This window comes from Aethalodelphis obliquidens, unplaced genomic scaffold (assembly GCF_003676395.1).
Source record: "Aethalodelphis obliquidens isolate GAN/ISIS:26980383/991018 unplaced genomic scaffold, ASM367639v1 scaffold12, whole genome shotgun sequence".
NCBI classification, from domain to species: domain Eukaryota; kingdom Metazoa; phylum Chordata; class Mammalia; order Artiodactyla; family Delphinidae; genus Aethalodelphis; species Aethalodelphis obliquidens.
Window position 1 is genome coordinate 3,637,526 of NW_020837956.1, and position 15,841 is coordinate 3,653,366.

General features: G+C 38.2%; 1 protein-coding gene across 2 annotated transcripts in view; it reads left to right on the forward strand.

The window, feature by feature from the left end:
- The first annotated feature begins 3,845 nt into the window (after window positions 1-3,845).
- The window catches only part of FSHR (follicle stimulating hormone receptor), a 164,276-nt gene continuing 152,280 nt past the window's right edge, over window positions 3,846-15,841 (forward strand). The window contains exon 1 of one of the 2 annotated variants that reach the window (XM_027113159.1): window positions 3,846-4,118. In XM_027113159.1, the coding sequence (XP_026968960.1) occupies window positions 3,967-4,118 (152 nt within the window). In that variant the 5' untranslated portion in view covers window positions 3,846-3,966. The remainder of the gene's footprint in view (window positions 4,119-15,841) is intronic. The other variant, XM_027113160.1, reaches the window with a different exon arrangement.

Consider the following 15,841-nt stretch of genomic DNA (forward strand, 5'->3'; position numbering starts at 1 on the left):
AGGTCAATAACAAACAGATACATTTAAATATCTGTATTTCATAGATTTCAAAACTGTACATCTCAATTATCTGGGAGTTAAAGAAGAAATCATAATGGAAAATTGAGAAATACTTAGGACTTAGCTATAATGAAAAATTTACTCATCAATATTTATGGGATAGAGCTAAGGCAAAGACTACAGGGAAATTTACAGATTAAGTATGTGTGTGTGTATATATATATATATACTTATATGTAAGTATACATATATATATTAGAAAGGAGGAAGGGCTGAAAAACAAATGAACTGACATCCAAATAAGAGGTTAAAAAAAAAAGAGCAAAAAGAAAACAGATGAGAAAACAATAGGAAAAACTGTGGAAAAGGAAAATAAAGATAGAATATGACTGGCAAAGGCAGAAGTCAGTCCGTGAGAGGACAATTAATAGAAAAAAATTTGGCAAGGTTGGCTAACACGAAGAAAATGGACAGAAATAAAGAACACTAGGAATAGTTTTTAAAAGATTTAAAAAGAGAATACTAAAAACCTTGATCACAATACATTTAAAAACTTGAATGAAATGGAAAATTCCTAGAAAACTTATAGTGTAAAATTTAAGAAATAGGAAGCTTGAATAGCCCAATAACAACTAAAGAAGTTGAACAAATATTTTTAAATCTACACACACACACACACACACACACACACACACACACACACCATAAGACCAGGCTTGGATGGTTTACAGGCAAGTAAATCCACAGTTTCAAGGAATAGATTATTCTAATCTGAAACAGTTTTTTCCTAAGAGCAAAATAAGAGGGATTATGGCCCAACTCAGTCTGTGAGGTAAATACACCCATGATACCAAACCATATAAGGACAACAAGAGAAAGGAAAATTAGAAATTACATTACTCATTACTAAATTACAAATTGCTTATGAACACAGATGCCAAAATTCTAAATAAAATACTGGAAGTCAAATCTCTTGGCGTATAAAATAACAGTAACTTTTAACGAAATCTGTTAATCCTAGGAATATGAGGAGTTTAATAGTATAAAATTATCATTGTAACTCAGCAAATTAATAGGTTAGGGGTAAAACAAATGCAGAAAAGGCATTTGATGATATTCATTTCTATTTATGGTAAGAAAAAATTTCTTAGAAAACTTTTCTACAATCTTTAACCTGATATCTAACCTAGTAGGCATCAAAAGCCTATAACAAATATCATTTTAAAGGTGAAAAATTAGAAAACATTTTCTCTAAAATCAGGAACATGACAAGAATGTTCATCATAACTTCTACTCATCATTGCACTGGGTATCCCAACCAGAGAAGAAAAAGAAAGGAAGAGAGAGAGAGAGAGAGAAAGAGACAGAGAGAAGGAAGAGAGAATGAGGGAGGGAGAGGGGAGGGAAGGAGAGGGAGAGGGAAGAAGGAGGGAAGGAGAGGGAGAGGCAAGAAGGAGGAAGGAAGGAATTAGAAAAGAAGAAATTTTCTTACCACATGTCAAGACGATTTTAAAGTTCTAGTAATTAAGACAGTATAGCATTGGTGCATGTAAAAAGGATGATGGTCTATATATAAAAGAGCTTAAATGCAAACCTATGCAAAATAGTAGTTACTTGAGATGTGATAATTTTACAAATGAAAGAAAAAAAAAGAGGGTCTATTCAAAAAGCGGTTCTGGGAAAATTGTTTATCCATGTGGATAAAAACCATATGCCATTGAATAATACCGAAATTGGGTTCCCGACACGTACCACACATAAATATTAATACCTAATAAATTAAAGACTTAAATGTGCAGAGTAAAACTATACAAGTTTTAGAAGAAAACACAGGAGAATATTTTTATGGCCTCAGAATAAAGAAAGATCACAGGAGAATGAAAACATAAATGGTAGTATATTTATATAATGGAATATTACGCAGTAGTGAAATTTTACAAACTACAGCTACATATAGAAATATGGAAGGTCCTTTAAAATGTCATAGTGTAAGATAGCAAGTAACCAAAAACTAGTTAAGAGTAATACAATTTGTATAAAACTCAAAAACAAGCAAAATTAAGCAATATACTGTTTGGAGATGCATACTTTGGTAATAAAATTAATTTTAAAAAACAAAGGAATAATAAACACAAAATTCAGATTAAGGGTCACTTCTAGGCATAGGAACATGAGAGGGATAAAGGAGAGACAACTAGATGTCGGTGGCATCTACTTCTTCAGTCTACAACTGTTCTACTATCTTGCTTAATAATTTACATTTACCTTATATATGTCATCTGTCAATTGTGAAGAGGACATAGTTTTAAAATCAAAATCTCAGTTAAAAAATGTATAACTCATTTATGCTCAAATTTATGCTCGTTATATGAGGACTAATTTAGTTATAACTAGAGCTCTCCAACATCTCAGTGGGGATTTGTGGGGTAAGTGTATGGGTGAGAAGTTCGACTGGTAATGAGTTTTTTGGTCAGTGGAGTTATTCAAACAGAGGTAAGTCAACCCCTTTACATCAATGTGGATATTTTAAAGTAAACTTAAGCCTTAGTTAATTTATTGAATTAAGACCCTTCCACATCTGAGAGACTATGACTCCATGCATCAATTGGTGAATGAAATAATTTAACTGTTCATGTTAGCCAAAACTGCTGGCATATAGAGTCTATATAGATACTGCCTTGACCTTCCAGTTCTGGAGTTAGAATGAATCAGTTGCCCCCAGAAGAAGCCAGGGAACAACTTCACCCTAAAAGTCACTTGCTTCTGTTTTTCCCTTAATGATTATTTAATCCATTCATCATATGTCTTTATTCCTTGATGAGCTAGTAGAGAGGAAGAAAGGAGTGGGATCAATATATACTGCTTAGCATTTTCACATAACTCAATTTTATGCAACTAATTACTTAAAGATAGTGTTGAAGCTAATTTTAGCAAGTAATAAGCTTCAGGCAGGATCTTAGAGAATATTCCGCCTTTTAAACTTCATAGGTTCTGGAGTTGAAAGTTGAAGCCCCTTTACTGACAGTGTGGCCAAACGTTCCTCAGATCCTCGCCATCTCCTTGATGGCGAGTGTCAACAAAAGCGCCACGATCGTCACCTACAGAGAACATGTAAAACTAAGTTAAAAGCATAGATTAAATACATTCATTTGTGCCAGCTTCCAAAAGGCAAAGGCAATCTTCAGAGCCTGGAAATGAGAGAAGCCAGAAAGGCTATGCCATAGAGAGTGGACAGCTGGCATCTACTAAACCCCGCTGAAAACACAGCCCATTCCATAGGTCGCTCAGAGGAGTCAGTTATCTCTGTGGACTCCCCTCTCAGAAGTGCCTTCTACCTAACACGATCTGCCTGGGGCTCACTAACCCACTGCCTGTCTTCCGAGCAACACCATTTCTGGTTAGTAATTCCAGCAAGGAAGAGGATCAATGAGTACAACCCAGAAGTTCTGGTTTTATATCAAGTGGACTAGAGGAAGACGCTGAGGCCAAGACTGGAAACAGGTCCCTGCCCTTCACCCAGTGACACTCTTAGTGATGTTTCACATTCCAGACTGTGTCGTTTTTGGAGAAAGTCAAAGTCGGTGACCAGTCATGTCACTGGTTTGAGAAAAAAATAGTGACCAGGAAGGACATTTCTACAGTCAAATTAATATAAACTATTCCAGACATGCATCAAGGTTCTATTTGCTGTCTTCCTTGGGTCAGGGTATAATAAACTGAATCAAGAAAGATAAGGGAGTAACTTATCTTGCTTCCCCTAAAATCAATGCTAGCACACAGGCATTTTGCTATTTGTCTGGAAGTGACTGAAGGGGGGTGGGGGGAAGCATCCCTGGGTGGGTCACGTGACCCTACCAGCTCCCAAGGCAGATCTCTTCTCACAAGGGCTCGGTGGGGAGCCTCTGAAACCTGTGCCGGTTTTTCTCTGCAGACGCAGGAAGAAAGCAGGTGGATGCATAAATAAACATGGCCTTGCTCCTGGTGGCCTTGCTCACATTCCTGAGCTTGGGCGCAGGATGTCATCATCGGATCTGCCACTGCTCTAACAGGGTTCTCCTCTGCCAGGAGAGCAAGGTGACAGAGATTCCCTCCGACCTCCCCAGGAATGCGGTTGAACTGTGAGTATCAGAGACAGTGGGAACGACAGCGTGGCCGGTATTTGTGTGTTGCATGCTATTATTATTTTCACATTGGACTGATAACTGTTGGGCTAAAATATTTCGGCCCTGACCAAAGGCTTACATAAAACAAACTCCCCCGGCCCAACACTCCCGCCCCGCGGTTCTCTAAGGATCGTAGTGAGACTTTGTCTTAGAATTGTCGGGGAAGGGCAGCACGGAGACCCAAATCCAAATGCAAAGGGAAGAGTTTTTCGTTGTTTTCAACACTTCTGCTCTTGGGTGCCATAGACTCTTTGGTGAAACCAGAAAAATAAAACTAAGAAAAATCAGAAACCTAGAAGAGTTAGGGTTGGAGGGAGAAAGACGCCTTCGATTTAAGTGGAAAGCGCGGTGTGTTTCCTGAGGACACTGAATTCAAGAAGGCAAGAGTCACTACTGCTTTGGAGGCACCAGCAAGTAATCCCTGAACTGAGACTCTGCTTCCTGGGGAAAAAGGAATTGTAAGGGAGGGAAGGGGTGTGAAAAAAGGAAGAAAGAAAAGAGAAAAGGAGGCAGAGAGGGATGGAGAGAGACAGGATAATCTTTCATACCCCTGGGAAAGTGTGATTCCCAACTTTAGATTTTTACTGAACTATTTTAATAGGAAGTAGACAGACTCTAAGAATTGGACAAGATCTTAGACATCATTTCACTCTATCTCTTTATTGTGCAATGGAGGAATCCGGGGTCTGGAGAGTAAAGAGAATTGCCCAAACTCTCACAATGAGTTGAGACAGAGCCTAAACTAGAAAGCAGGCCTTTTGCCTCACAGTCAACTATTCTTCCCTTAAAGTCCCATGTCCACTGCATTAGAGCAAGAGGAAAGCGGAACTGTTTAATTGTCCAATTACTATTGATATTTCCCCCGAGAACTGGCAAGTGGTGGCTGAGAGATTGTAGATCTGCTCAGTGGTTTTATCCCAAGGATTTGAAACAGAAGCTGCTATTCTGGAAGCCTGTTTTAATCTTGGTTCCCCAAAGCTATGCATGACTCTTACGTTACTGCAGAAGGTGGTCACCTTTTTGTTTACCAATTACCTTACCTACACTCAAACACGATGGTGTTGCACTTCAGATTTTCATTCAGGGACAAACGGCCGCAAGACTGACTTGGTTCTGCTTGTTCCTTTTTCCCTTGACCTCACAAGCCCTCCATTCCTACCCAAAGGCAGCTGCAGCGGCGGGGAAAATAAGTGACCAACTGCGTGTTCTGGCTGAACCGCCTCAGGTGGACAGCTACTCCCGATTATAAGGAAGAACGCACCTATGCACAGGCTGCTTTCTTACTTGATCATAAACACAGCAGGAAGCCGGTGTACCTGTAAGTACAGGAGCTCCTGTAAGAAGTCACCCATTCCTAAGCGACTTTGAACAATTACTTCACCTCTTTTGAGCCTCAGGTTCCTAACTTCTAGAGGGTTTAATACGACCTGCTTAGTCGGATGGTGGTGGACGCTAAATGATACGGCCCCCCAACACACACACACAATTTCTACCTCTCCTGGCCCTTCTCTTTTTTCAATGTTTCCCCATGGGCCAAGCAGCGCCAACCAGTCGCTAAAGCAGACAGCCTCTAACGAGACTTAATTTTACGGTGATACTCCTCTCTCCAAAACTCCCTTCTGTGCTAGGCTGTCTGCTTTCTGGTATCTCTTTACTAGAAGAGAGAATTTTTTTCATTCTGCATAGAACAACAGGGAGTAGCCAGATGTGAGCCGCAGTCTGTGGAATGCCCACTTCCGATTTAGACGATAGCTGAGAGTGGTTGAATATTTCTGGCTTCAGTAGGGTTTAGGCAGCCTGAGACAACATAGCACCGTGAATAAAGTACTCAACTAGGTGAGCAGGGTCAGGAATGGAGGGAATTCTCAGGTTATAGTCACAGGTGGGCCTTTAATTGATTATGACAAGTCAGAGATGGAAGAGTGTGGACTCCAGATCGCAAGAGACCTGGGTTCTAACCCAGACTATGACACTGCTTTTTGTTCTATCACGTGGGCTCTTGGCTGTATCATGGAAATTGCAATGTGTACCTTTTTCAGAGTTGCTGTGAGGATTAAATGGAGGATTAAAACATCCAGCACAATGCCTTGCAAGTTGCAGGGGAGGGGGGGATTGTTGTTGCTTTCATCATCTGTAAAATACTAGAGAAAAAAACACCACAGAGGGCATTCAGGATGATCAAATGAATCAACAGGAATGAGAATGCTTTGAAAAATGGATGTAAAGCTCTTCATAACTTTGAGATAGTTTACAGCAACCCACTGATTTAAGAATAATCTCCTCCTCCTTCCAGTGGCCAGAGTTCTCCCTCTCTGTGCCCTTACTTTCCGAGTAAGAAAATGTGTTCCTTTAGGCTTTCAATATTTTCCAAGAACTCAAGGAGCAGGTTTCATCCTGACCATGGGCAAAGGGTTTTTGATTTCAGACTTAACTTAGAAACTCAGCTTTACCTGGGGGCAGTCAATGAATCTAGAAAGGCCCCTTTGATCTCGCTTAATTCTTCCTGGAGTTAGAATTTCTAAGAAGAATGTGAACACCCATTCAAAACTTGAAATTTTAAGTCTAAGTGACTGTGTGGATACAGATATCTTTTTCTCCAGCGGGGTCAGACGGCCACAATACTAGAAGAAAAGACTCCACTGATGGCCATTCTTGGCGTAGGGAGATCTGTACTGAGATTATATTATAGGCTGCCTGTGTTGACCCCTCTCCTCACAGCAAGTTCCTGTATCTCATTGCCATCTCAACTGACCAGCACTTACTTCTAATTATCTAATTATATTTTTCCCTTTTATTTTCTTCCTTTGCTATATATTCCTTGTTTTGCTGTTTTGGTTTAGATCACTAGCCATACCCCATAACCATAGACTATTGTTTAGATAGGAACTAGTTTAGTCTTTCCTTAGTAGGTCCTTCGTTCGGAGGGATGTTATCAGTATTACGCCGAAAGGAAAGCCTTTCGCTATGCCAATAAGGTTCTGTGACCTCCAAGAGGAAAATAGATTTTTTGATGCTTGCAAACAATTTCAATTGTGGAATTTTTTCTTTAAGAGCGTCTTCCAGGATTAATATTCTGAGAACAGTTTGAGAAAGGCTGGTTCGAAGTTGGTCTATCCAACCCCAGCCACCAGTACAGATCCCCTGTAAAGTCTGCACTGCAGCCCAGATCCCCTGACTCCCAGTTCAGTGCTCAATAACAGCTAAAGGTGGACCTCTGGCTGATTTTCATTGCTTTACGCCTGACAAGCAACTATTTAAGACCACCATGTGTCCTCATGAAGGAGATGGTTCTGAACTATAGACTAAAGCCACAACAGAACTAGGTGTTACTCTTTCAGAGGTGTTAGAAAGGGATGGATTATGAAACTACTAAAGCCACTGTTGACTTCTTCATTTGTTGAATATTGATAATTCAATTCACCTCATCATGTAGGTTTCATGTTTCCAATTGCCCACATCTAATGTTTTACAAACTCCCTTCATACTGCTACAAGAAGTAATTCTTTTTTTTCTTTGCCATCTTCTTTGTTTGGGATCTGAACATCTAAAGCCTGGATTAAATAATTATGTGCTAATCTACCTCCTTGCTACCAATCTCTCTCTTCTCCAAACCAGCCTGAACATCGTCATTCTAGGCTTCTCCATTAAACACCACTGCCACCATGTTATGATTCCCCAGTTCACAATCATTCCGTGGCTCATCTTTCTGACTTTACCTCTCACCTTTCACCAACAGGAACCATCTACTCCGCCAGGCTGATAAAGACTTGCTCTCAAGCTCAGTTTGTGTCCTGAGGTGTTTATGTCATACATATGTCATACATATTACATGCTTATGTAATCTTCAATTACTTCTTTGTCTCTTGAAATCCAACCTACTTATCATAAGCTTACTCAAAGGTTGCTTCCCTGACCATTACATTTTCATTTAATCTGAATCCCGGTGCCGTTCATTTCATAATCTTGCTTTGCCCTTAGTTTTTCGTATGTATCTTATTTCCGCAACTGAAGTGAAAATTTCCTTTGTACTCCTTATTGTGCCTGGCTCAATGCAATGTAGTTTCTGGGGCCTCGATTACATGTAGAACAAATGGTACAATAAATAAGGGGGAATTGCATCTATTTATTTGCTCCGCTCCTCAGTATCGAAGAAAAGATTCTTATAAAAGATGATTATTGCTCTCCCTGTGGTGAACTACTATAGGATTTGATAGTTTCCTTGTTTTCTTCGCTTTTTTATGTGTTTATTTTTTTTTTAATGCCTGTATATCATTCTGGAATCCATTAGTTTATTCAGAAAGAGAGATACATAGACTAGAAACAAAGTCTACTAAGTTAAAGGCTGAATATTCCATATTTTAGGCACGCCACTCAGTTCTCTTGACTTAATAATACCTGTCTCTCTATTTCTAAAAAGTGTACTGAAAGGATGAGTGAAATTACCTAAACAAAATCACTTGAAACCAGATAAAAATGTTCAAAGAAATATAATTTTTGCCAGTTAAGGTCAAATTCCAAAGCCTGAATGTTAGGTTTCTTGTGTTTCCCAGATGTGCTTTGATTATTGTAGTCTGCTTGGATATTAAAACCAAACACCCCACTGTGCAGATTGCTCTGGGTGCCCATATCTGGAGACTCTTACTGTCTTGTTTAGATATTTCTTTGAAAGAAACAAACAGCACAGTTTTCATGCTAATGCATACATAATCTTTCCTCTCAAAACAAAACCCTGCACCTACTTTAGTGAGAAATGATATGTCTATGTCCAACATTTGGAATTTAATTGGACTGGGGTAAGGAAGGTTTATATTTCCTGCAGAGGAATCAGAAAAAGGAACAGCTATAGAATGCAGTAACTTGAAAGGGGAAAAGTAAAAATTATATTGCAGCGGAAATAAATTCTTTAAAGTAGAAGATGAAATCTACTCTGAGAATTGGCTAAGAGCTATATTTACAGAGTCATTTCAGCTATTGAAAAGTAAGAGTTTGATAGTGTAGACCTGCACTACTTGGTGATGATAAAATCCCCTTGCTTACCTAAAGGTCAGTGCTGTCCTTCTTCCCCCAAGTCTTCTGCCAAAGAAGCCTAAGCTTCAGAAGCAGGAAATCTTGGCAGCAAATGGAAAATTCATTTAACGTTTGATTTTCCTTCTCCAAAACCACTAATTGGGTTATCCAGTCACTGTGGTTGATTGGACTATTTATTTTTAAGCTGTTAGATTTAAACTCTCCAATTTAGCTTTATTTAGACTAGATTCTAGCTTATATATCCCATAAGGTCACCTAGGAAAGAGAGTAATTATTTTTAATTGCTTAGGATCTGATGATCATAATGAGAATTGGATGTTTCTTCTTAATCTGACCTCTCCCTGAAGTATCTCTGGGCATGTTTAGGGTCTCTGACCTGAACATGTCATTACCTTGTTCTTTCATATGGAATATGGCAACTGATCTGAAAGTCTTCAAGGGATGTTCAAAAACTCTTTTTGAGTAAAGCAACTAAACCCTTGCCATAGACCTGAAGTCAATTATAGTTTTAGTCTCAGGAGTGGCTAACGTCTACTCTCTCTCATACCCTCTCCCAGAGTTGGCTCTCTTTTCAGCTAGAGTCAACACACAGCCATCACAGAATCCTGTTATCACAAATCTGGAATACATACAGCATGAGCCAACTTTTGTATCTCCTTGATGCTAAGATTGATGAAAACTTCTAAGAAATAGGAACCCTAAGAGTTCAGCTGTTTCAATGAATCAGAGAGATCAATTGAGGATATGGGAGAGAAAATTCATCAGCAGATTGGTGAAAGGTGGAAGTAAAACAGTGCTGAGGTTTCTTTCAATTTTAAAATGCTTTGATTTTACAAACACCTTCAGGCATCAAACTTCCCAAAACCAACAGGCTTTTTCTAGGCCTCCAGAGTCCAACACGTATGTAATTCCTAAATTTCTGTATTTCCGTTGTGGGATTTTGAAGGGGGATGTGGTTCTTAGGCTTAATAGACAGTTCTGTTAAGTTCTGTTATTTATAAATGCAACACGGAAAACCTCCCCACAGACACCTCTCTATGGTTACTTTCAGTTTGGGGTTTTAAACAAAGACTTTGTGAGGGATCCCAGCTCCAAAAATGACTTTGTAACTAGATAAACGAAGGCTGATTGGAGGTCATGGAACATTTCATACAGAACCTCCTGGAATACAAGGGCATTGAAAAAATAAAAGAAGAGCCAGAGCCTTGAGCACTAGATTTCAGGAGTGGCCCCAGGATAAAATATCCTGTCCCTTCTAAGAAAGTCTACTAAGTTTTGGTTCAGAAGATAGGATCACATCCCTAGAAGACAGGGTGCCTGTACTTGTGCTTCACTCATCAGCTCAGGGTAACAGCTTCTGAATCAGCCTCTATGCCTTCAGCCTTCTCTCCTTCCAACCCTCTGCTCTGAGTCCTGGCTCTGGTTTAATTCCTCTGTGGGCTCCAATGCCCAGATTCAGGACAAAAGTCCAAAGTCATAAGTTTGACATTAAGTTCCTCCATATTTTGTCCTCAAATTTAAGTCTCCTGTCATCTCTCTCAGCTTCTAGCCTTTCTGTGCTTTGCTCTATGGACTATTTCCTAATCCCCAGCTCCCAAACATACCTTATATTCCCCTACCTAAATACTATTATTTTCTCCAACCTGAAATGAATCCTACTCTAATAGAGTCAGCTTTTGAGACCAGGTAAGATGCTCATTTTTCATGAAGTTTTCTTTCAACATCAAATATTTATTGATTATATTTGTGCAAGGTACTATACTGGACACTTGGGAGAAAAGACTCAATAGGGGAGGCACGGGGCCTGTTCTCATGGAGCTGCTAAAAGAGAAGAGTATCAAACAAGAAACGACAATAATGCCTTTCCTCACTTTTACCCACAACAATAAAAATCCCCCTCAGAACCCGGAACAGTCACTGTCAAAACCACTCATTTGACAATTAACTGCAAGTTGCCTTGTACAATCTGAAATCATAGATTGTGAGAGTTGGAAGAAACAGATGCCTAATGAAGGCCAATGAGGAGACGTCTGCCTGCCTGATGCCGGAGAAAAAATGGATGCGAAGACGGGTGTCTGCCTGTCCCATCTACGATAGATTTGCTCTTTTGACCACCTAGGGTTGATTTCAGGAGCTGTGCAGGGCCACTTCCAGACATTTTATTTTTTTAAAAGGTCAGAAACTCCTATCTTTATTTTACAAGGAAAACACAGCCCTCAAATAAAACAGAACGACAAATGAACACCAGCAAATTTATGGTAAGGCTTAACTGGCAGACGTCCAAATATTTAAGTTTGACTAGAAATTTTCAAATTGGGCAAATACAAGGGTCTGGGTCCTTTGAGTTGGGATAGAGGAGAAGGGTACAGAAGGTGGAAAACAGCACCAAAAGTAGAAGCTTAGGCTGCACTGTTTTCTTTGCTACCCTCATAATTTCCCGAAGCTGCTTGTGCCCGTGAATACTATTAAGTGATATTGGAGAGACAGTGGGTAAAAGGAGTTTACGTGTCAATGCACAGTGTATGACAGCTTCCCTTCTGAGAAGCTGAACGTCATCTAATCTGGTAATCACACGGAGTTAGTCTTAACAAAGCCCAGATGTCTCTTCTGAAAATGATATACCTTAAAAACGTCTACCTTGGCATAAGCAGGCCACGAATAAGAAATTCTTGAATGCTCTAGAATTTATAAGCAATTTCTCTTCCTTCTAAATTTCAAACTGTTTTTGCATGGCTATGTTTAGAATAGAAAAACAAATTGAATGCAAAAAAAATAAATGATCACTCTCCATCATCAGATCACAGCCTGAGCAAGTATCAACAGTCAGCCCCAAACCCTTCCACTGCCATATGCCCACCAAGGCTAATTTCCGCTCAGGGCAGGAACGAATTTAATTGGTGTTTCTTTATGGTGTTTCTTTCTTCACTTAATTGGTGTTTCTTTTATGGGCAAGCAGTGTAGACTTTCCACAGTAAATATATTGGGGGTGGGGTGCAGCAGAAAATACAAGAAACACTCTTTTAATTTAGAAAACAAACTGGAAAGGCAATGAAAGCAAATATGAGATTTATGGTGAACAGCAAAGCGGTCATCTGGAATCCTGCACACAGTAGCAAAATTGTTTATCAGGCCCCTGATTGTGAAAATCGGCTGAGCTCCTTCAATAAGAACATACCGTCTTAGAATGGCATCTGATTCCCCCAAACTAATATTAGGCACAAGAGGAAAGAGAACAAACAGTTGTGATAACCAGATAGGAAAATTACAAAGTAGCTCTGGAAGCAGAGCTATAGGGTAAGAAGAAACAAAACAAGAGCCACAGAAGTATAAATAAAAGGAGGGGCTGGGCCACTGAGTCGGGGAATCACTGTGTCAATATCTAGGTCTTGCCTCTTGGGCTGGGCAAAGTCCCTGGAGAAGATTCTTCCAAGCTCCTACCTGGAGAGTGAAGTCCTACTGCCAGCATTCTGAAGGCTGGGGAGAAGGGCTGGGGGTCTCAGCATCCGGCAGCCATAAGTGGTCTCTGTGATCTCCAGTTCAGAAACTCTCTATTCTACTCTCTTTAAAGAATAAACCTATCTGCCTATGTTTTCCTCTCGGAGTCTTATGGTTTCTGCTCCTATATTTAGGTCTTTAATCCGTTTTGAGTTTATTTTTGTATATGGTGTTAGAGAATATTCTAATTCTTTGTTTTACATGTAGCTGTCCAGTTTTCCCAGCACCACTTACTGAAGAGATTGTCTTTTCTCCATTGTATATTCTTGACTCCTTTGTTGAAGAGTAATTGGCCACAAATTTGTTGGTTTAGTTCTGGACTCTATTCTGTTCCATTGATCTATGTGTCTGTTTTTGTGCCAGTATCATATTGTTTTGATTACTGTAGCTTTGTAGTATAGTCTGAAGTCAGGGCACATGATTCCTTCAGCTCTGTTCTTCTTTCTCAAGATTGTTTTAGCTATTTGGAGTCTTTTGTGTTTCCATACAAATTTTTAACTTATTTGTTCTACTTCTGTAAAAAACGACATTGGTATTTTGATAGGGATTACATTAAATCTGTAGATTGCCTTGGGTAGTATGGTCATTTTAACAATATCTTTTTATTACTGAGTTGTGAGAATTTGTGGTACATTCTAGATACAAGTCCCTTATCAGATGTATGATCTGCAAGTATTTTGTCCCATTCTGTGGGTTGTCTTTTCACCTTCTTGGTGGTGTCCTTTGAAGCACAAAGTTTTTAATATTGATAAAATCCAGTGTATTTTTTGTTGTTGTGATATTTGGTTTTGGTTTCATATCCAAGAATTCCTTGCCAAATCCAAGGTCACGAAAATTTATTTCTATGTTTTCTTCTGAGACTTAAAGTTTTAGATCTTACATGTTGGTCTTTGATCCATTTTGATTTAATTTTTGTATATGATGTCAAGTAATTGTCCAACATCATTTTTTGCATGTGGCTATCCAGTTGTCTCAACACCATTTGTTGAAAAGACTATTTTTCCCCTACTGAATAGTCTTGGCATCTTTGTTGAAAATTATTTGTCCATAGAGATGTGAATTTATTTCTGGACTCTAAATTCTGTTCCATTGATCTATATATCTATCCTTGTATCAGTACCAAACTGTCTTGGTTGTATGGAGAATGTTCCATGTGCACTTGAGAAGACTGTATAATCTCTTGTTGTTGGGTTGAGGGTTCTATACATGTCTGTTAGATCTAGTTGGTTTATAGCATTGTTCAAGTCTCCTATATATTTGTTGATCTTCTGTCTAGTTGTTCTATTATTGAAAGCAGGGTAGTGAAGTCTTCCACTTTTATTTTCAAATAACCTATTTCTTAATTTCTGTCAGTTTTTGCTTCACATATATTGGTGCTCTGTTATTAGGTATATATATGTTTTTAACTGTTACATCTTCCTGATGGATAGAAACTGTTATCCTCATAAAATATTCCTCTTTATATCTAGCAACACTGTTTTGTTTTAAAGTCTCTTTTTTCTTATATTAGTATAGCTACTCCAGATTTCCTGTGACTGGTATTAGTATAGCTGGTATTTGTATAGCTACTCCAGATTTCCTATGGCTGCTATTTGCATGATGTATATACTATTTCAATCCTTTTACTTTGAGTCTATTTGTGCCTTTGAGTTTAATATGTGTCCTTTAGAAAATATATGGCTAGACCACATTTTTAGTCTAGTTTGTTAATCTCTGTCTTACGACTGGATTGTTTGATCCATTCACATTTAATGTTATTACTGATATAGGTGGATTTACATTCGCCATTTTTGTTTTCATCTGACTTTGGTTTTATTTACATCTGACTTTTTGTTTTCTATATGTCTCATGTCTTTTTTCTTCCTCTATTCCTCATTTACTACTTTCTTTCACATCAAGTGAATCTTTTCTAATGTAGCTTTTAAATTTTTTAATGACTTTTTATTATATTTTTGAGATTTTGTTTTTCTAGTGGTTGCTCTAAGGTTTATCATATGCATCTTATCAGAATCAGCTAGGTTAATGAGAAAGAGAGAGAGAGAGAGAGCGCAAGCTGTATGGTGTGGAATATGTTACCCCTATATAGCTCTACTCCCTAACAATTAAGAGAAGAAAAGAAAAAAATTTGCAGTTATAGAGTCTTTTATAATTACATAATTACCTTTACCAATGCTTTTTGCTTGTGTGGATTTGAATTACTATCAGGGGTCACTTGTTTCAGCCTGAAAAACTTCCTTTAACATTTCTTATAAGGCAGGTCTAATAGCAACAAATTCTCTAAGCTTTTGTTTACCTTAGAAAACCTTTATTTTGCCTTCATTTTTGAAACATGGGGTTTCTGGTTATAGTGTTCTTGGTTAACAGGGTTTTTTTTTCTTTGAACACTATAAATATGTTATCCCAGCTCCACCTCTGGTCTCCATTGTTTCTGATGAGAAGTGAGCTGTTAACCTTGTTGATGGTCCCTTGTAAGTAATGAGTCATTCTTCTCTTGCTGCTTTCAAGATTTTCTCCTTGTCTTTGATTTTCAGCATTTTTACTGTATTGTGTTTGTTTATGGGTCTCTTTGTGTATATTCTACTGGAATAATATTGAGCTTACTAGATGTTTTCAATAAATCTAGGAGGTTTTCAGCTATTATTTTTCCAAATATTTTTTTCCTCCTTTTTCTTTCTCCTCTCCCCGATACTTCCATTATGCACATATTGGTGTGCTCAATTTTGTCCCATATTTCTCTGAGGTTCTCTTCATTTTTCTTCATTCTTTTTTTCTGTTTTTGGCTTGCATAATCACTATTGGTTTATTTTCAATTTTTCTATTTCTTTCTTCTGCAAGTTCAAATCTACTGTGATTTGAGACACTCGTGATTTTTTTAAATTTCATTTTATTTTTTAAAATAATTGCTATCTCTTTATTTATATTCTCTATTCAATGCAATATTGTCAGCATATTTTCCTCTATTTCTTTAATCATGCTTTTCTTTACTTCTGTGAACATATTCATAATGACTATGTTCAAATATATTTCTGTTAAATCTGACATCTGGTTATTCTCACAGGCAGTTTCTGTTGCCTGTTTTATTTTCCTGTTTCTTTGTATCCCTTTGATTTTTGGGGTTTTTTTTTCTTTCTTTTTCTTCTTTTTATTTTTTTGCT